At 39.6% G+C, this 23,042-nt stretch overlaps 1 protein-coding gene across 1 annotated transcript; it reads right to left on the bottom strand.

The window, feature by feature from the left end:
• Positions 1 to 2,747: 2,747 nt before the first annotated feature.
• On the bottom strand, positions 2,748 to 4,277 carry LOC123922999 (the record flags this gene model as incomplete). Its single annotated transcript, XM_045975645.1, has 2 exons — positions 4,200 to 4,277; positions 2,748 to 3,947 (listed from the first exon to the last, which is right to left on the bottom strand). Coding segments are annotated over exons 1-2 (1,278 nt in total), but the record flags the coding sequence as incomplete, so codon positions are not given.
• Between the last annotated feature and the right edge of the window lie 18,765 nt (positions 4,278 to 23,042).

Here is a 23,042-nt window from a genome sequence, read left to right as displayed (position 1 = left end):
TTTGAAAATTGGGTCGTTACAACTCTACCCTCCTTAAAGAATTTTCGCCCTCGAAAATTACCTGGAAATAACTCTGGATACGAACTCATCATCTTGCTCTCCAATTCCCAAGTCGCATTCTCACCAGCGGGTCCTCCCCATACCACCTTCACCGAGGCGATATCCTTGTTTCTCAACCTCTTCACTTCTCTACCTTCGATCCTCAAAGGCACAACCTCGACCGTTAAGTCATCCCTCACTTGAACATCATCCGATTCAATCACATGTGACGGGTCTCTAACATATTTCCTCAATTGTGACACGTGAAACACATCGTGCAAATTCGCCAATGATGGCGGCAAAGCAATCCTATACGCCACTTTCCCCACTCTTTTCAAAATCTGATAAGGACCAATAAACTTCGACGTCAACTTCCTCGACTTCAAAGCACGTCCAATTCCGGTAGTCGATGTAACTCTTAAGAAAACATGATCACCTTCTTGAAATTCAATGTCTTTCCTCCTCTTGTCATGATAACTCTTTTGACGACTCTGAGACGCTTTCATCTTCCCTCTAATCATTCTAATCTTTTCCGTAGTCTCTTGCACAATCTCCGGACCAAGAATCATACTCTCTCCGGATTCAAACCAACAAAGCGGTGTTCTACACCTCCTTCCATACAAAGCCTCAAAAGGTGCCATTCCAATACTCGAATGAAAACTATTGTTGTACGTGAACTCGATCAACGGCAAACACGAATCCCAACTTACTCCTTGCTCCAAAACACAAGCTCTCAACAAATCTTCCAAAGATTGTATCGTCCTTTCCGATTGGCCATCCGTTTGAGGATGATAAGCCGAACTCAACCTCAACTTAGTCCCTAAAGCCTCTTGCAAACTTTCCCAAAATCTCGAAGTAAACCTCGGATCTCGATCCGAAACAATACTCGACGGAATACCATGTAACTTCACAATTTGCTCCATATAAATCTCGGCCAACTTAGGCACCAAGGTACCTTTCTTAATAGCAATAAAATGCGCACACTTCGTCAAACGATCTACCACTACCCAAATCACTTCATAACCTTTCGTAGTCTTGGGTAAACCTCCCACAAAATCCATCGCAATACTATCCCACTTCCATTCCGGGATAAACAAAGGTTGCAACAAACCAGACGGTTTTTGATGCTCAATCTTCGACTTCTGACACACTAGACAAGCATAAACAAACTCAGAAATTTGCCTCTTCATTCCTGGCCACCAAAATAACTTCTTCAAATCTTGATACATCTTGGTTACTCCCGGGTGAATACTCATTCCACTCCTATGACCTTCTTCCAAAATCATCTTCTTCATCTCGGGCACATCGGGCACGCACACTCTTCCATGAAATTTCACAACTCCATTCTCGTCAACTTTGAAATTAGCTTCTTTTCCTTCCTCAACTACTATTGCCAACTTCTCCATTAACTTCTTATCCGTCTTTTGACATTCTTTGATATTCTCCAGAAAAGGATTCGTCAACTTCAACATTCCCAATTTAACACTCTTAGGAGTCACTTCACATACTAGACTCAAGTCTCGAAATTCTTCAATCAACTCTAACTCTTTCACCATTAGTGATGACATGTGCAACGATTTCCTACTCAACGCATCGGCCACCACATTAGCTTTTCCGGGGTGATAACTCAAATCAAAGTCATAGTCCTTCAAAAATTCGAGCCATCTTCTTTGTCTCATATTCAACTCCTTCTGATCGAATAGATATTTCAAACTCTTGTGATCACTAAAGACTTCAAACTTCGATCCATACAAGTAATGCCTCCATACCTTCAATGAAAACACAACTGCGGCTAACTCAAGATCGTGTGTCGGATAGTTCCTCTCGTGAACCTTCAGTTGTCTCGACGCATACGCTACCACTTGACCTTTTTGCATAAGCACACCTCCTAATCCCATCTTCGAAGCATCACAATACACGACGAAAGATTCCTTAGCATCCGGTAAAATCAACACAGGCGCGGTAGTCAACCTCTTCTTAAGCTCTTGAAAACTTTCTTCACACTTCACATCCCAAACAAACGCTTGATCCTTCCGAGTCAACTGCGTCAAAGGCAAAGCAAACTTCGAAAATCCTTCAATGAACCTTCTATAATAACCGGCCAATCCAAGAAAACTTCTTATCTCAGAAACAGACTCCGGCGTTCCCCATTGCAATACGGCATCAACTTTCGCTGGGTCAACCGCTATTCCTCCACTTGAAATCACATGACCAAGAAAACTTACTTCTTTCAACCAAAATTCACACTTCGACAATTTGGCATACAACTTCTTCTCTTTCAAAATTTGCAAAACAATCCGCAAATGCTCCTTATGTTCCTCTTCGGACTTTGAGTAAACTAAAATATCATCGATGAATACCACTACAAACTTACCCAAGAATGAATGAAAAATCCTATTCATGTACTCCATAAAAACACCAGGTGCATTGGTCACACCAAAAGGCATCACCGAATATTCATAATGACCATACCTCGTCCTAAAAGCAGTCTTTGGTATATCCTCCGTTTTCACTCTAATCTGATGGTATCCGGATCTCAAATCAATCTTACTAAAAACGCAAGCTCCAACCAATTGATCCATTAAATCATCTATCCTCGGAAGTGGATACTTGTTCTTGATCGTCACTTTGTTCAACTGTCGGTAGTCAATACACAACCTCATACTCCCTTCTTTCTTCTTAACCAACAACACAGGTGCACCCCACGGCGATACACTAGGTCGAATAAACTTCTTCTCAAGTAGTTCTTCTAGTTGCTTCTTCAACTCATTCAACTCTGACGCTGACATTCTATACGGTGCCATAGATATCGGACTAGTACCAGGTACCAAATCGATCGTAAACTCTACTTCTCTCTTCGGCGGTACATCTGACACGTCTTCCGGAAATACATCGGGAAATTCACAAACAACCGGTAACTCTTCCACCTTAACTTCACCTTCCATCTTCAAGGATGCAAACAACGCATACACCTCTACAGGTTCCTTCAACGACTCTACTACTTCCTTCTTACTCATCAAATGCAAACTCTCCTCCGGTTTAGGAAATACAACGGTCTTCTCGCAGCAATTGATATGGACTCGATTAAATATCAACCAGTTCATACCAAAGATAACATCTATTCCACTAAGTTGGATACACACTAGGTCCATTCCAAAGTGTCTACCAAACACGGTTACGGGACAGTCACGACATACGAGACGGGTAGTTACAGAACCATTAGCAGGAGTTTCTATTTCCATACGACCAGACATTTCACACACAGGTATACTAAGACGCTTCATGCAATCAACGGATATAAAAGAATGTGTTGCTCCCGTATCAATAATCGCAATTAAAGGAGTGTTATAGATGAAACACGTACCTCTAATGAGATTATCTCCCTGATCCGCATCATCTCCACTCAAGGCAAACACCTTTCCCATAGTCTTCTTCGGCTTCTTGCACATAGGACTCTTGTGACCCTCTTCGCCACAATTGAAACAAGTCACTTTCACTTGACAAACATCCGACTTATGTCCTAGCCTCCCACAGTTGAAACACTTGTCCACCTTCTTTGGGCACTCATAAGACTTATGACCCAACTCACCACACTTGTAGCATTGTCCACCACCTCTCTTCTTTCCACCACTAGACTCAACAACCTTCTTCCCCTTGTCACCATAAGGCTTCCCACGGTCTTGACCTTTTCCTCTCTTGTCACTCATGGCCTTGTAGTAATTAGTCTTGGCCTTTCCATCATCATCACAAATACGGCACTTATCCACCAAAGTTGCAAAGTCTCGGATTTGAGAAAATCCGATAAGATGCTTGATGTCCGGGCGCAACCCACTTTCAAACTTGACACACTTAGCCTCCTCAGCGTCCACGGTGTTGTAGTGTGGACTAAACGCACAAAGTTCTTCAAACTTCACGGAATACTCCGCCACAGACATGTTCCCTTGCTTGAGCTCCATGAACTCCACCACTTTCTTGTTCCTAATATCAGCCGGAAAGTACTTCCTTAAGAACTCTCCCTTGAACATCTCCCAAGTGATTACCACACCACCAATTCCCATCCTCAGCTTAGCATTCTTCCACCACTTGTTAGCTTCCTCACGAAGTACATAAGTACCCAAGGTCAACTTACTCTCCTCGGTACACCTCATAGCCTCAAAGACAATCTCAACTTCCTCTACCCACTTGACAGCAGCATCTGGAGCATAGCCTCCAGTGAAAAGTGTCGGATTATGCCTCATGAATCTCTCTAACCTCATCTCATCTTCCCTCCCGGGTTGATGATCTCTAGCCACGATGTTGGTCAAAGTAGCTATCGCATCTGCCATCTGATTGTTAGCCCTTCCAGCCATGATCCTGAACAACCAACCAATCCAAGAACAGACTTAGAAAGGTAATATCAACAGTGTTATCTCTACACAAGTTGAATATATGGGCAACTAATCCTAATTGGTTCCACATGAACCGACCTTGCTCTGATACCACTATTGTAACACCCAAACCCCTTAACGCGTATTTATTGAATATAAATAAATAAAACACTTAAGAAAATTCAGGCGTCACATGTTATAATACAAAACCACGGCATAATTAAATCAATCATGCTAGCACAGCGGAAATTAAAAACGATATTTATCATAATGTATATCATACAATGATCATAATTGTTCACACAATATCCCTAGGCTCTAGGCCATATCAACAAAGGATATTATGTTTACAACCCAAAAGATAGGATTAGCAAAGTTAAATATGCCATCACGGGCTTAGATACAAATCAAGCGAATAACCCATCACGGTATTACACCTAATCAGAGCAATTCTATACAACCCGTCAAAAGAGATATACAAATATATCTAAAGGAGTAGTCTAAGCTAAACTCCTCACCAAAAAGCGCACTACACGAGCACGAGCAACCTCTAACTTTGATCGGGATCCTCAACCTGAGAATCTGAACCCCCAACGGTCCAGCACATAACACAAAACATGAGAGTTAGATCACATAATCAAAATATAAGTGTAAGCAAAAGGTACTTAAACACTCCTTCAACAACAACAAGCATATTCATAATTTATAAACATGCATCACCATTAACTACTCAATTACAAGTTCTAAACATGTATAATCAAGTACCAAATAATCAATCTACAATTCATTACACTTAGCCAAATTATATGTCACATATCACTTATCAAGTAATGCACACACATATAACCTAATGCAACTCTAATGCTTCAACTTCATGAATGTCAATCCTAGACATTACTAATGCATGTGGTACCATCTTCTTTATTAGAGTATCTCACCTCTAATATCCTTCTTTATCGGATAAATATAATCCGATATACTTCTTTATTGGAATATCCAATATCCTATTTAATTCATGAATGCATGTATATGTGTTCATGAATTCACTCACAAATAATTAGCATAAGCTCTTCATTTATTATGTGGAACACTATCCAACATACTTCATCATTAAGATTTAACAAAACCTTAATATTCTTCATTTATACTTCATACATGATTAACAATCATTATAAGCATCAACAAGCATCAACAATCATCAACAATCATGTAAGAATAAGACACTGATTCGAAACTACATGCAAAGGAAGATCGCAGATGAAAAACTGGTGCAATCTGCAGTATTTCCGCCTGGGGCGGAAATTTTTACGTTTGAGGCGGAAGTTTACGCCTGAGGCGCAAAAGTTTACGTTTGAGGCGCAGAAAAATCTGAAAGGTTGGCTGCTCACTGCTCTTCCGTTTCAGGCGGAAATTATTGCGCCTGAGGCGGAAAAACATGCGTTTTCTACACAAAAACGCCCAAAAATCCCATTTTTCATGTTATAAATCCCAAAAGAGTTTTTATTCAAGCAAAACAAACATATCTAAACACAAAAGGACGGTTCATTTCTCAGATCTACGCCATAAACATCGAAAAAGTAAAGATTGACACTTTTTCATCAAAACTCTCAAGAACACCAAGTTCTTGAGTTTAATCCAATAGAAAGCTCGTTTTAACCATTATTTCCGTTCATTAATCATGTTACAAGCATGTTAAACATATTAAGAACCTTAGGAACGATTTCCATCAAGAAAATCCATTCCAATCTAAAACGAAAATGGGGTGGAGGAAGTTCGGGTAAGGAGAAATCGACATTCTCCCCTTCCTCGAATCACCCACGACTATGGAACCTACTCTCATACCTGGATTCGAAGAAAACTCGAAGATTTGATCTTGATTCTCCTCACTTCCTTGCCCTAGCTCTTGAGCTCTCTTCTCTCTCCAACTTGTCAAGAACAAGAACAAATGAAATGTTCTCTCTTGACTTGGCCATATGGCCGCCCCACTCATGTTCACAAGGCCCATTGGGCCTCAAGCCCAATTGGCTTGGCCCAATAACACGATACTCTCACTATCGCTTAATAACTAAAGTACTCGATAAATAACTCTAGTTATTAACTTAATTAAAATTTCTACGTTAATAAAATACTTTAACACATAAAAATTATTAATTTGAAAATTGGGTCGTTACACACACTAAGTCCATTCCAAAGTGCCTATCAAAAATGGTTACGGGGCAATTACGACATACTTGTCGGGTAATCACTGAACCATTAGCAGGAGTTTCTATTTCCATCCTACCCGTCATATCCGTTAAAGGAATACTCAAATGCTTCACACAATCTAAAGAAATAAAAGAATGTGTCGCTCCCGTATCTATAATCGCAATTAAGGGAGTGTCATAGATGAAACACGTACCTCTAATGAGATTGTCCTCTTGGCTAGCATCCTCTCCACTCAAAGCAAACACGTTGCCCATCACCTTCTTGGGCTTCTTACAAGTCGGACTCTTGTGGCCTTCCTCACCACAGTTGAAACACACCACTTTTCCTCTACAAGCTTCGGTCTTGTGGCCCAGCCTTCCACAATTCTTACACCTATCCCCTCTCTTTGGGCAATCATAAGACATATGACCCCGTCCTCCACAGTTATAACAACTTCCATTCGCCGGCTTCTTACCACCACTTGTAGTACTTCCACCGCGGTTATCATAAGGTTTCCTGCGTTCTTGTCCTTTGCCTTTTCGGTCGTTCACGGCCTTGTAGTAGTTCGCCTTTGCCCTACCATCTTCATCACAGATCCTACTCTTGTTCACAAGGGTCGCAAAATCCCTTATCTGTGAAAATCCGATCATATGCTTGATGTCTGGACGTAGACCACTTTCAAACTTCACGCACTTGTCGTCCTCCGCTTCAAAAGTGTTGTAATGCGGACTAAATGCACACAACGTCTCAAACTTGACGGCATAATCAGCTACCGTCATATTCCCCTGTTTCAGTTCCATGAATTCCACCACTTTCTTGTTCTTCACATCAACAGGAAAATACTTAACCAAAAATTCTCTTTTAAACATTGTGTAACACCCTAACCCATACTACCCTTAAAAACGTAATTTTAAAAACTTTTCAACAAGTGTAAAGGCAGAGTGCCACGCGGTAATTAAAACACAAGCATACACACAGAGCGTCATGAAGTTTAACATGAAAAGCAACAGCGGATTCAATCACACCAAGCATGCATATATATACATATATATATACATAAGCCATATTCATCCCTAAGGATGTCACTTATACAAGAACTAGCATATCAAAAAGGTAACACCGATATACGATGAAATCCAAGCGTAACCCCCGACTCGATGTTACATTACCAGAGCATTTACTATTTACAAACTCTAGCCAAAAGCTAGCACTAAAAGGAGAAATCTATGCTAAGTCTCCTCACCAAAAGGTACTTCAACACCAAGCTAAAACAGCAGTCTAAACGTCGGCACAGTCCTCAGCCTGAATATCTGAACCCCCAAAGGTCCAGCAAATAACACAAAGCAGAGAGTTAGAAAACATAACCGCATATCATACGAGTATAAGAAAGGTCTTACACTTTCGAACTACATCATACATATTCTAACTCACGCCAAAACATCGCACTAAACAATTATCAATTAATAAAGTTCAACACAATTCAACCAAATAATGTCACATACCATTTATCAAATATATGCGCATTTACCCTAAGGTATCTAATGCCAATTAATTCACTGTCATGCCATCCCTAGACATAACTAAATGCATGTGGTACCAAGGTGTCTCACCAACGGTGGACCAAGAACAGTTTTATATCTTGCTGGATATGTCGGAACTTACCGAACCATCTTATCTCCCTTGGATAAGCCAACACAGTTTTATATCCTGTTGGATAGCAACTCCGGACTCATGGATTCATCTAATCCGATCCTCGGCTTCATTATGGACACATAATCCATTTTCGTTATTGGAACCCAAGTTTCCAATGTTCACATACAATCATGAATGCATGTATGCATACACATATCAACCATATGATATTCTCTAGCTCGAAGCTACTCTTTTATGAATGCGGGAACACAATCCTAACACATTCACTTAACATTACAAATTAATGCCAAAACATCACATTGCTCACTTTAAGCTACAACTTATTGCATACACGTTTATCAATTGTAACGACCCGATTTTTAGTAAATCGATATTTTATATATTTGCATATATTTTGGGTTAGTGTTAAATATTTATTTACGCGACGTATAATTATTTATCGCGAACATAAGTTTGTGAGCGAAACCTTTGCCATGTTAGTGGGCTTGGGGCGTGTGATAGAAGCTTAATGGGCCTAAGCCATTGGGCTTGGTTCATGACCAATAGAGAGTAGTATAAGTAACCAAGTCAAACCAATGAATAGTATCACAATTCATTTTTCATGAGAAGTTTGAAGTTTGTGAGCTTAGAAGCAAGAGCAAAGCTAAGCTAGGGTTTTGGCTAGGAGAGCAAGTAGAAGAACACGAGCAAGGAGAAGAGATTTAGAGGCCAAGAATCATCGTTCAATCTAAGGTGAGAGTGGTTAAGCATAAGCTTGGGTGATCCAAGAGAGGGGAGGTGTCTAGCCTCCATTCCTAAACTCTCTCACCCAATTTCTTTGGGGTTTGGGTGAAATTTCTTTATCATAAACATGTCCTTTTCATCTTAGTATGCTTAATGAACATCTAGGAGGGAATATGTATATGTTTGATGATTGTTTTGCATGTTTATGCAACTTTGCTTATTTTGCAAGAAATTGACATGATTTTGATTGTTTGATGTATTTGGATGTTTGGAAGGGATGATTAATGTTCCTTGATACCATATATGCTTGAATTAGTTGTTTAAGAGAATTTATAACATGTCTAGATGAATTTTTGGTTGGATTCAATGTTAAACCGCCTTATTGAAACTCAAGAACAGATATTTTTCTGGTGTAGTTCGCTAAGCGACCAGGAGTTCGCTGTAGCGAACATGTTCGCTGAAGCTCGCCAATGCTCGCCATGAGCAGGTGACTCCCTGGTGAGGTTCGCCATGTCTCGCTAAGCCCTCGCTTAGCGAAGGCCTCTGCGACAGCAATTTTTGTTGATGTTTGTAAGTGTAATTAGGCACTTGTATCATGGTTTAAGGGTATCCTTACATGATTGTTGATACACGTTGATGCTGTTAATGCTTATGGTTAATCGTTATATGATTTGTACGTGTATGCAATAAGTTGCAGTTTAAAGTATGTTTAATAATTGTGTTGTGTGATGGCATTTATATAAAATGTCAAAGAAGTATATGTATTTTTGTATATCGGGTTGTCCGATAAAGAAGAATATCAGTTTGTCTGATAAAGAAGTTTAATGGATTATGTTATCCATGTAGTGAGCAGTTGATACGAATCAGGGTGTGGTAACGGAAGCAAACAACCAATAACGAAGGTACTAGGTACCACCCTTATTAGTCGAATTCTATTAAGTGTTTTAGGTGTTTGTTTGTTGGGTTTTAGCGAAAACAGCAAGGAAATAAGCAATGTTAAACTACACCAATAGCCTAACACGAGATTAGCACTCAACACCAATTGAGCTAATCGGACTATTTTCAAGGCGACGCTTGCAAATAATCAGGCGAAAATTGTAGACACAATTTCTAATTGGACTGAAATGTTCTTGTTTATTGAATAATCGCAAATGATCAAATGACATGCATATATGGCCGAAAAAACAGTAAGGCCTAATTAAACACAATAAAACTAGTAATAAAAATGCAATTAACTAGAAATAAAATGACTTAATGCAATCAGCTCATGATACTCCTTTTCCATGATTAGTCACACGCCTATTTAAGGCCTTGAGTGTCCCATTTATGCTTCTTTTGTAACCATCTTGGAAAGGCTTTAAATGGCTGAATTTTATTTGTCTTAATTGATGAAAATGCTTAAAATAACCAAGTAATTAAACTCAGCCCTTGATGAGGATTCCAAACAGTCCCCACGCCATTAACTTCCCTTTGAATGTCACTTGTGTTGATTTTCAACTCCTCTTGGTCAATTTTCGTACCATCCCCTCCCCCTTTGAAAGGAATTGACCTCAATTCTTGAATACCATTATCATCTAAATACGGTGAGAGATCTCCAACATTGAAAGTAGCATGTACTCCATATTCTCCGGGCAAATCAATCTTGTATGCATTGTCATTGATCTTTGATATAACTTTGAAAGGACCATCAGCTCTAGGCATGAGCTTATTCTTTCTCTTGCTTGGGAATCTTTCTTTCCTCAAATGGACCCACACAAGATCACCTTCATTGAATAACTTAGGCTTCTTATTCTTGGACCTTTGCTTGTAAACTTCATTCACGGCCTTGATTCTTTCTTGCACTTGCTTATGTAGCTTGATCATTGCTTTGAGTTTGGCCTCGGCATCTGGATGAACTAACTCCTCTTTTGGCATAACTATCAAATCCAATGGCAAGTAAGGATTCACACCATAAACAACTTCAAAAGGAGAATGATTAGTAGCATATGTAGGGGACCGGTTGTAGGCAAATTCAGCATGAGCTAGCTTCAAGTCCCAATCCTTTTGAGTTTTACTAACCAGACCACGCAGCAAAGTACCAAGAGTTCTATTAGTCACTTCGGTTTGTCCATCGGTTTGAGGGTGATGGGAAGTACTAAACAGCAACTTAGTACCTAATTTCCTCCATAATGTGTTCCAAAAATAACTCAAAAACTTTGAATCACGATCGGAAACAATAGTTTTAGGAACTCCATGTAAACGCACAATCTCACGAAAGTACAAATCAGCAACATTACTAGCATCATCTGTTTTGTGACAAGCTACAAAATGTGCCATCTTTGAAAACCTATCAACAACAACCATAATAGCATCTTTACCTCGCTGTGTACGGGGAAAAGCCACAATGAAATCCATGCTCACATCCATCCAAGGACCACTAGGCGTTGGCAAGGGAGTATACGCCCCTGGTTTGAAAGAACTCTTTGCCATATGACAAGTAACACACTTGCTAATGACTTTTTGCACATCTCCTAACATCTTTGGCCAATGAAAGTGTTCTTTTAAAATCTCCAAGGTCTTTGTAATGCCAAAATGACCAGCCAAACCTCCACCATGAGCTTCACGAACTAGTAACTCACGAATTGAATGCCTTGGGATGCAAAGCCGATTCTCCTTGAATAAAAATCCATCCTGCACTATGTACTTTCCAAATGCTCCATTCTCACAATTAGAGTATATTTCACCAAAATCCACATCTTCTTTATAATAATCTTTCAAAGTCTCAAAACCAAGTAAGCGAGTTTCAAGAATTGAAATTAAAGCATACCTCCTTGAAAGTGCATCAGCCACCACATTACTCTTACCATCTTTGTATTTTGAAGAGAAATTAAAAGATTGAAGAAATTCAACCCATTTAGCATGCCTTGGACTCAACTTTTGTTGCCCATTGATATACTTCAAAGACTCATGATCTGAATGTAATATAAAGTGATTAGAACGCAAATAATGATTCCAATGATCAAGAGCTCTCACAATGGCATAGAACTCTTTGTCATAGGTGCAATAGTTCAATCTGGCTCCTCCCAATTTCTCCAAGAAATAAGCTATAGGCCTTTTGTTTTGTATCAAAACAGCCCCAATGCCAACTCCACTAGCATCACATTCAACTTCAAATGGTTGAGTGAAATCGGGTAAAGCTAAAACAGGAGCTTCACAAAGCTTTAACTTGATCAATTCAAAAGCCTTTTGTGCTTGTTCATTCCACCCAAACGCACCCTTCTTCAAACATTCGGTCATAGGACTTGCTATAGTGCTAAAATTCTGGATAAAGCGCCGATAAAATGATGCAAGACCAAGGAAAGATCTCACCTCCGAAACTGTTGTAGGGCTCGGCCAAGTCTTGATAGCATCCACTTTTGTTTGATCAACGGATACTCCATCTTTAGACACCACATATCCAAGAAACACCACACTTTCAACCAAGAAATCACACTTTTCCTTCTTCCCATATAGTTTTTGTGCTCTTAGGGTCTCAAAGATTTGTTTCAAATGAGTGAAATGCTCCTCAATAGATTTGCTATACACCAATATGTCATCAAGATAAACAACAACAAACTTACCCAAAAAAGGCTTGAGTACTTCGTTCATGAGCCTCATAAAGGTGCTAGGTGCATTTGTGAGCCCAAATGGCATAACTAGCCATTCATATAGACCATGCTTAGTCTTGAATGCCGTCTTCCATTCATCACCTTCACGCATTCTGATTTGGTGATATCCACTCCTTAGATCAATTTTTGAGAAGATAACCGATCCATGTAACTCATCAAGCATATCATCTAGTCTTGGAATGGGAAAACGATATTTGATGGTTATGTTGTTCACCGCCCTACTATCAATACACATTCTCCATGATCCATCCTTCTTAGGAACCAACAATGTCGGAACAGCACATGGGCTCATTGATTCACGCACATAACCCATGCTTATCAATTCTTCAATTTGCCGTTGCAACTCCTTTGTCTCCTCTGGATTACACCTATATGCAGCCTTGTTTGGTAATGGAACTCCCGGAATTAGATCAATTTGATGCTCAATCCCACGGATAGGTGGCAAACCATTTGGTAGTTCACTTGGAAACACATCTTCATACTCACCCAAAACAGCCTCCAATTGTTGTTTAAGAGGAGTCTCTACATCGTCTTGCTTAGCATTCTTTGCAACCAACATGTAGACTAATTCACCATTATCAATAGCATCCTTCACTTTATTTTCAGTAGCAAACATAGTGAGGCTAGGCCTTTTACCTCCTTTTGTAATCATGGAACGGACTTCATTTGACGCCATTGGTTTCAACACAATCCTCTTGCCATTGAAGTTCAATTCATGCTCATTGGACCTTCCTCTATGCGTGACATCCCTATCGAATTGCCAAGGGCGTCCCAAAAGTATGTGACTTGCATCCATAGGTACCACATCACACAAGATTTCATCAACATAAGATCCCATGGTTAGTCCCACACGCGTCTGCCTTGTAACATTTATGCTACTTCCATTGTCCAACCAATGTAGCGCATAAGGCTTAGGATGTTTTGTTGTGAGCAATCCTAATTTAGACACCATTTCAGTTGAAGCCGCATTGGTACAACTACCTCCATCCACAATGATACTACACCACTTATCTTTCACTTGACCCTTAGTGTAGAAGATTTGATTTCTTTGATCTCCTTCCACGGGTACAGCCTTGACTTGCAAAGTTCTTAGCATCAAGGTATCATATATGGGAGGTCCATATACTTCTACCTCATCATCATCATCTTCAACAATTTCAACTCCATCACTTTCAATATTGCCACCAGATTCTTCTTCTTCCTTCATCAACTCATCACGCATGCTAATTGCTTCTCGGAGGGTCACAACTCGTTGATTAGGACAAGCCCTAGCAAAGTGTCCAAAGCCTTGACACTTGAAACACCTAACCTTTGACAGATTAGTCTCCTTGGCCGTGGCAATGGGTTGTTTAGGAGCGGCCTCACTTTGTTTCGGTTGATTCACCATTGGTTTAGTGTTAGGGGCTGGATTTGCACTACCCGACACACCTCCCTTGGACCAACCACTAGAACTCCCAGCATTATATCTACTCTTGTTTTGATTTTCAATCTTCAAACACAAGGTGCACAAAGTGGTGAAATCTGTGTAATTACATAGCTCAACAGCAAAAGCTATGTTCTTATTCAGCCCACGAAGGAAACGGCTCATTCTTTGCTCTTCATTTTCCTCCACTTCACCCATTAGGCATAGGTTCTCAAACTCATCAATGTATTCAGTGACACTCATTTTGCCTTGCACCAAATCTGCAATCTTTTTATACAAATTCAGTCGGTGGTTTGATGGTACATATCTTTTGCGCAACTTCCTCTTCAAGGACTCCCAAGAGTGGATTTTCTCCTTCCCATCTCGTGTCCTTCTAGCCTTCAAACCCTCATACCACAACGATGCACTTTTGCTAAGTTTCAGAATCGCATATTTGCAACGTTTCTCATCATCAAGATCCTTGAAATCAAACATTCTATCAATCTTGCGCTCCCATTCTAAATAAACCTCCGGGTCTGCACTACCATTAAATTCAGGTAGTTCGGTGATTTTGAACTCATCCACGTTTGGACGTGGTTCACCCCTTCTAGGCCTCCATCGTTCATCTCTCATGTCAACGTTCCTTAAGGCTTCACGCAATTTGTCCATGAAATCATCACTGTTGAAATCCATTGTTGTCACGTAACACGGAATCAGAACCGTGCTCTGATGCCACTAATGATACGAATCAGGGTGAGGTAACGGAAGCAAACAACCAATAACGAAGGTACTAGGTACCACCCTTATTAGTCGAATTCTATTAAGTGTTTTAGGTGTTTGTTTGTTGGGTTTTAGCGAAAACAGCAAGGAAATAAGCAATGTTAAACTACACCAATAGCCTAACACGAGATTAGCACTCAACACCAATTGAGCTAATCGGACTATTTTCAAGGCGACGCTTGCAAATAATCAGGCGAAAATTGTAGACACAATTTCTAATTGGACTGAAATGTTCTTGTTTATTGAATAATCGCAAATGATCAAATTACATGCATATATGGCCGAAAAAACAGTAAGGCCTAATTAAACACAATAAAACTAGTAATAAAAATGCAATTAACTAGAAATAAAATGACTTAATGCAATCAGCTCATGATACTCCTTTTCCATGATTAGTCACACGCCTATTTAAGGCCTTGAGTGTCCCATTTATGCTTCTTTTGTAACCATCTTGGAAAGGCTTTAAATGGCTGAATTTTATTTGTCTTAATTGATGAAAATGCTTAAAATAACCAAGTAATTAAACTCAGCCCTTGATGAGGATTCCAAACAGTCCCCACGCCATTAACTTCCCTTTGAATGTCACTTGTGTTGATTTTCAACTCCTCTTGGTCAATTTTCGTACCAGCAGTAGCTTCGTGCTACGTGATTATCATATGTTTGGTAAATGCATGACATTCATAAATTCATGCATTATTTAGGGATATCAGACTTGTCTGATAAAGAAGGATATTGGACTTGTCCAATAAAGAAGAATATCAATGGTAAGTTTCTTGATAAAGAAGATGGTACCTCATGCATTAGTCGTGTCTAGGTTGGCATGACATTGAATGTTTGGCATTAGTCGCATTTGAGTAAATGTGCAATTATGTGTTATGTGTTATGTGAGTTCTTTGTGTTGTCCGAAACGACGTGAAACTATCTGGTTGAGTATTTGTGAGTATGTGTTATCTGGTGTATTACTTATTGAGGTATGTGTGTGAGTTAGTAATACGTGATAGGTTGAATATAGGTGCGTTTCTATATTCGTATGTATGTGATTATGTTTACTAACTCTCTACCTAATTGTTATGTGCTGGACCTTTGGGGGTTCAGGTATTCAGGTCGAGGTCTCGACGAGTTTTAGCTCCAGATCGTTTTGGTGTGGAGCACTTTTGGTGAGGAGCTAGTGTAGGCTACCTTTGTATAGTTTTGTTAAGTTTAGTTGGGATGTGATGTATATTAGTGCTCTGGTATTTTGTAACATCGAGTCGGGGATCGTTTGTATTCCGTCGTATATCGATGCGAACATCTTAACTTATGTTTTATGTAGATGAATTATCTTTTGAACTATTTTGTTCATTGCTTTGAAAATCCTTTATTTAAATGTTTTCCGCTGCGACGTTTCGTGTCATGTGCACGATCATTTTATAAAATGTTTTCCCGTAGCGCTCCGGCTACTTATCTTTAAAAAGTTTTTAAGATCACGTTTTTAAGGGTAGTTAGTTCGGGGTGTTACAATAGTGGTATCAGAGCAGGTCGGTTCATGTGAGCCATTAGGATTTTCTTTCTCTTGTATGAAGCATGTGTTGGGTACACTGTTAATACATTCTAACGTCGAGTTGTGATTCGTTCAGGAATCATGGCTGCTGCTAGGACCAACGCTCAGATTGCACAAGCTTTGACTGCTTTGACTACATTGGTGGTAAGGGATAATGACCCGGGAAGGGATAGTGAGAAAAGATTGGAAAGGTTTATGTCGCATAAACCGACTCTGTTTACCGGGAGCTATAACCCGGAGGGGGCTATCAAGTGGTTAGATGAGGTTGAGATCATCTTTGAAGCAATGGGTTGTTCTGAGGAGAACAAGACTACTTTGGGAACTTATGCCCTTAGAGAGGAGACAATCGTTTGGTGGAGGAATGTGAGACTCAGGATAGGAGTGGACGGTGTTGCTATCGTTTGGGAAACTTTCAAAAGGGAATTTTTAAGGAAGTACTTTCCGGCTGATGTGAAGAATAAGAAAGTGATCGAGTTCATGGAGCTCAAGCAAGGAAATTTATCGGTCGCCGAGTATACGGCTAAGTTTGAAGCTTTGTGTGTGTTTAGTCCACACTACAACACGGTGGAAGCCGAAGAGGATAAGTGTGTCAAGTTCGAGAGTGGACTTCGTCCGGATATCAAGCTTTTGATTGGATTTTCTGAAATCAGGGATTTTCCGACCCTTATGACCAAGGCAAGGATTTGTGATGAAGAAAACAAAGCCAAGACCAACTACTATAAGGTTCTGAATGATAGGAAAGGAAAAGGTTTGGATCGTGGTAAGCCGTATGAGAACAAGGGTAATGGAAGTGGAAAGAAGAAGCAAGGAAGTGGAAGTTGTTACAAATGTGGAGAGCGGGGTCATATGTCATATGATTGCCCGAGGAAAAGCGACAAGTGTTTCAATTGTGGACAGTTTGGGCACAAGGCCGATGCTTGTCGGGTGAAAGTGTTTTGTTTCAATTGTGGCGAGGAAGGTCACAAGAGTCCGGCATGCAAGAAACCGAAGATGCCGCGTTGAGGGTTCGTTCTCTGTTTTATCTCTTAGGTAATTTCGAGGGCGAAATTCTTTTAAGGGGGGTAGAGTTGTAACGACCCGATTTTTAGTAAATCGATATTTTATATATTTGCATATATTTTGGGTTAGTGTTAAATATTTATTTACGCGACGTATAATTATTTATCGCGAACATAAGTTTGTGAGCGAAACCTTTGCCATGTTAGTGGGCTTGGGGCGTGTGATAGAAGCTTAATGGGCCTAAGCCATTGGGCTTGGTTCATGACCAATAGAGAGTAGTATAAGTAACCAAGTCAAACCAATGAATAGTATCACAATTCATTTTTCATGAGATGTTTGAAGTTTGTGAGCTTAGAAGCAAGAGCAAAGCTAAGCTAGGGTTTTGGCTAGGAGAGCAAGTAGAAGAACACGAGCAAGGAGAAGACATTTAGAAACCAAGAATCATCGTTCAATCTAAGGTGAGAGTGGTTAAGCATAAGCTTGGGTGATCCAAGAGAGGGGAGGTGTCTAGCCTCCATTCCTAAACTCTCTCACCCAATTTCTTTGGGGTTTGGGTGAAATTTCTTTATCATAAACATGTCCTTTTCATCTTAGTATGCTTAATGAACATCTAGGAGGGAATATGTATATGTTTGATGATTGTTTTGCATGTTTATGCAACTTTGCTTATTTTGCAAGAAATTGACATGATTTTGATTGTTTGATGTATTTGGATGTTTGGAAGGGATTATTAATGTTCCTTGATACCATATATGCTTGAATTAGCTGTTTAAGAGAATTTATAACATGTCTAGATGAATTTTTGGTTGGATTCAATGTTAAACCGCCTTATTGAAACTCAAGAACAGATATTTTTCTGGTGTAGTTCGCTAAGCGACCAGACGTTCGCTGTAGCGAACATGTTCGCTGAAGCTCGCCAATGCTCGCCATGAGCAGGTGACTCCCTGGTGAGGTTCGCCATGTCTCGCTAAGCCCTCGCTTAGCGAAGGCCTCTGCGACAACAATTTTTGTTGATGTTTGTAAGTGTAATTAGGCACTTGTATCATGGTTTAAGGGTATCCTTACATGATTGTTGATACACGTTGATGCTGTTAATGCTTATGGTTAATCGTTATATGATTTGTACGTGTATGCAATAAGTTGCAGTTTAAAGTATGTGTTAATAATTGTGTTGTGTGATGGCATTTATATAAAATGTCAAAGAAGTATATGTATTTTTGTATATCGGGTTGTCCGATAAAGAAGAATATCAGTTTGTCTGATAAAGAAGTTTAATGGATTATGTTATCCATGTAGTGAGCAGTAGCTTCGTGCTACGTGATTATCATATGTTTGGTAAATGCATGACATTCATAAATTCATGCATTATTTAGGGATATCAGACTTGTCTGATAAAGAAGGATATTGGACTTGTCCAATAAAGAAGAATATCAATGGTAAGTTCCTTGATAAAGAAGGGTACCTCATGCATTAGTCGTGTCTAGGTTGGCATGACATTGAATGTTTGGCATTAGTCGCATTTGAGTAAATGTGCAATTATGTGTTATGTGTTATGTGAGTTCTTTGTGTTGTCCGAAACGACGTGAAACTATCTGGTTGAGTATTTGTGAGTATGTGTTATCTGGTGTATTACTTATTGAGGTATGTGTGTGAGTTAGTAATACGTGATAGGTTGAATATAGGTGCGTTTCTATATTCGTATGTATGTGATTATGTTTACTAACTCTCTACCTAATTGTTATGTGCTGGACCTTTGGGGGTTCAGGTATTCAGGTCGAGGTCTCGACGAGTTTTAGCTGCAGATCGTTTTGGTGTGGAGCACTTTTGGTGAGGAGCTAGTGTAGGCTACCTTTGTATAGTTTTGTTAAGTTTAGTTGGGATGTGATGTATATTAGTGCTCTGGTATTTTGTAACATCGAGTCGGGGATCGTTTGTATTCCGTCGTATATCGATGCGAACATCTTAACTTATGTTTTATGTAGATGAATTATCTTTTGAACTATTTTGTTCATTGCTTTGAAAATCCTTTATTTAAATGTTTTCCGCTGCGACGTTTCGTGTCATGTGCACGATCGTTTTATAAAATGTTTTCCCGTAGCGCTCCGGCTACTTATCTTTAAAAAGTTTTTAAGATCACGTTTTTAAGAGTAGTTAGTTCGGGGTGTTACAATAGTGGTATCAGAGCAGGTCGGTTCATGTGAGCCATTAGGATTTTCTTTCTCTTGTATGAAGCATGTGTTGGGTACACTGTTAATACATTCTAACGTCGAGTTGTGATTCGTTCAGGAATCATGGCTGCTGCTAGGACCAACGCTCAGATTGCACAAGCTTTGACTGCTTTGACTACATTGGTGGTAAGGGATAATGACCCGGGAAGGGATAGTGAGAAAAGATTGGAAAGGTTTATGTCGCATAAACCGACTCTGTTTACCGTGAGCTATAACCCGGAGGGGGCTATCAAGTGGTTAGATGAGGTTGAGATCATCTTTGAAGCAATGGGTTGTTCTGAGGAGAACAAGACTACTTTGGGAACTTATGCCCTTAGAGAGGAGGCAATCGTTTGGTGGAGGAATGTGAGACTCAGGATAGGAGTGGACGGTGTTGCTATCGTTTGGGAAACTTTCAAAAGGGAATTTTTAAGGAAGTATTTTCCGGCTGATGTGAAGAATAAGAAAGTGATCGAGTTCATGGAGCTCAAGCAAGGAAATTTATCGGTCGCCGAGTATACGGCTAAGTTTGAAGCTTTGTGTGTGTTTAGTCCACACTACAACACGGTGGAAGCCGAAGAGGATAAGTGTGTCAAGTTCGAGAGTGGACTTCGTCCGGATATCAAGCTTTTGATTGGATTTTCTGAAATCAGGGATTTTCCGACCCTTATGACCAAGGCAAGGATTTGTGATGAAGATAACAAAGCCAAGACCAACTACTATAAGGTTCTGAATGATAGGAAAGGAAAAGGTTTGGATCGTGGTAAGCCGTATGAGAACAAGGGTAATGGAAGTGGAAAGAAGAAGCAAGGAAGTGGAAGTTGTTACAAATGTGGAGAGCGGGGTCATATGTCATATGATTGCCCGAGGAAAAGCGACAAGTGTTTCAATTGTGGACAGTTTGGGCACAAGGCCGATGCTTGTCGGGTGAAAGTGTTTTGTTTCAATTGTGGCGAGGAAGGTCACAAGAGTCCGGCATGCAAGAAACCGAAGATGCCGCGTTGAGGGTTCGTTCTCTGTTTTATCTCTTAGGTAATTTCGAGGGCGAAATTCTTTTAAGGGGGGTAGAGTTGTAACGACCCGATTTTTAGTAAATCGATATTTTATATATTTGCATATATTTTGGGTTAGTGTTAAATATTTATTTACGCGACGTATAATTATTTATCGCGAACATAAGTTTGTCAGCGAAACCTTTGCCATGTTAGTGGGCTTGGGGCGTGTGATAGAAGCTTAATGGGCCTAAGCCATTGGGCTTGGTTCATGACCAACAGAGAGTAGTATAAGTAACCAAGTCAAACCAATGAATAGTATCACAATTCATTTTTCATGAGAAGTTTGAAGTTTGTGAGCTTAGAAGCAAGAGCAAAGCTAAGCTAGGGTTTTGGCTAGGAGAGCAAGTAGAAGAACACGAGCAAGGAGAAGAGATTTAGAGGCCAAGAATCATCGTTCAATCTAAGGTGAGAGTGGTTAAGCATAAGCTTGGGTGATCCAAGAGAGGGGAGGTGTCTAGCCTCCATTCCTAAACTCTCTCACCCAATTTCTTTGGGGTTTGGGTGAAATTTCTTTATCATAAACATGTCCTTTTCATCTTAGTATGCTTAATGAACATCTAGGAGGGAATATGTATATGTTTGATGATTGTTTTGCATGTTTATGCAACTTTGCTTATTTTGCAAGAAATTGACATGATTTTGATTGTTTGATGTATTTGGATGTTTGGAAGGGATGATTAATGTTCCTTGATACCATATATGCTTGAATTAGCTGTTTAAGAGAATTTATAACATGTCTAGATGAATTTTTGGTTGGATTCAATGTTAAACCGCCTTATTGAAACTCAAGAACAGATATTTTTCTGGTGTAGTTCGCTAAGCGACCAGGAGTTCGCTGTAGCGAACATGTTCGCTGAAGCTCGCCAATGCTCGCCATGAGCAGGTGACTCCCTGGTGAGGTTCGCCATGTCTCGCTAAGCCCTCGCTTAGCGAAGGCCTCTGCGACAGCAATTTTTGTTGATGTTTGTAAGTGTAATTAGGCACTTGTATCATGGTTTAAGGGTATCCTTACATGATTGTTGATACACGTTGATGCTGTTAATGCTTATGGTTAATCGTTATATGATTTGTACGTGTATGCAATAAGTTGCAGTTTAAAGTATGTTTAATAATTGTGTTGTGTGATGGCATTTATATAAAATGTCAAAGAAGTATATGTATTTTTGTATATCGGGTTGTCCGATAAAGAAGAATATCAGTTTGTCTGATAAAGAAGTTTAATGGATTATGTTATCCATGTAGTGAGCAGTAGCTTCGTGCTACGTGATTATCATATGTTTGGTAAATGCATGACATTCATAAATTCATGCATTATTTAGGGATATCAGACTTGTCTGATAAAGAAGGATATTGGACTTGTCCAATAAAGAAGAATATCAATGGTAAGTTCCTTGATAAAGAAGGGTACCTCATGCATTAGTCGTGTCTAGGTTGGCATGACATTGAATGTTTGGCATTAGTCGCATTTGAGTAAATGTGCAATTATGTGTTATGTGTTATGTGAGTTCTTTGTGTTGTCCGAAACGACGTGAAACTATCTGGTTGAGTATTTGTGAGTATGTGTTATCTGGTGTATTACTTATTGAGGTATGTGTGTGAGTTAGTAATACGTGATAGGTTGAATATAGGTGCGTTTCTATATTCGTATGTATGTGATTATGTTTACTAACTCTCTACCTAATTGTTATGTGCTGGACCTTTGGGGGTTCAGGTATTCAGGTCGAGGTCTCGACGAGTTTTAGCTGCAGATCATTTTGGTGTGGAGCACTTTTGGTGAGGAGCTAGTGTAGGCTACCTTTGTATAGTTTTGTTAAGTTTAGTTGGGATGTGATGTATATTAGTGCTCTGGTATTTTGTAACATCGAGTCGGGGATCGTTTATATTCCGTCGTATATCGATGCGAACATCTTAACTTATGTTTTATGTAGATGAATTATCTTTTGAACTATTTTGTTCATTGCTTTGAAAATCCTTTATTTAAATGTTTTCCGCTGCGACGTTTCGTGTCATGTGCACGATCGTTTTATAAAATGTTTTCCCGTAGCGCTCCGGCTACTTATCTTTAAAAAGTTTTTAAGATCACGTTTTTAAGGGTAGTTAGTTCGGGGTGTTACATCAATCATATGCGCATTTACCATAAGGTATCTAATGCCAATTAATTCACTGTCATGCCATCCCTAGACATAACTAAATGCATGTGGTACCAAGGTGTCTCACCAACGGTGGACCAAGAACAGTTTTATATCTTGCTGGATATGTCGGAACTTACCGAACCATCTTATCTCCCTTGGATAAGCCAACACAGTTTTATATCCTGTTGGATAGCAACTCCGGACTCATGGATTCATCTAATCCGATCCTCGGCTTCATTATGGACACATAATCCATTTTCGTTATTGGAACCCAAGTTTCCAATGTTCACATACAATCATGAATGCATGTATGC

The sequence above is a fragment of the Trifolium pratense genome, linkage group LG4 (genome assembly GCF_020283565.1).
Source record: "Trifolium pratense cultivar HEN17-A07 linkage group LG4, ARS_RC_1.1, whole genome shotgun sequence".
Classification (NCBI taxonomy): Eukaryota; Viridiplantae; Streptophyta; class Magnoliopsida; order Fabales; family Fabaceae; genus Trifolium; species Trifolium pratense.
The sequence above is the reverse complement of the archived record's forward strand: the minus strand, read 5'-3'. Positions and strand labels throughout refer to the sequence as shown.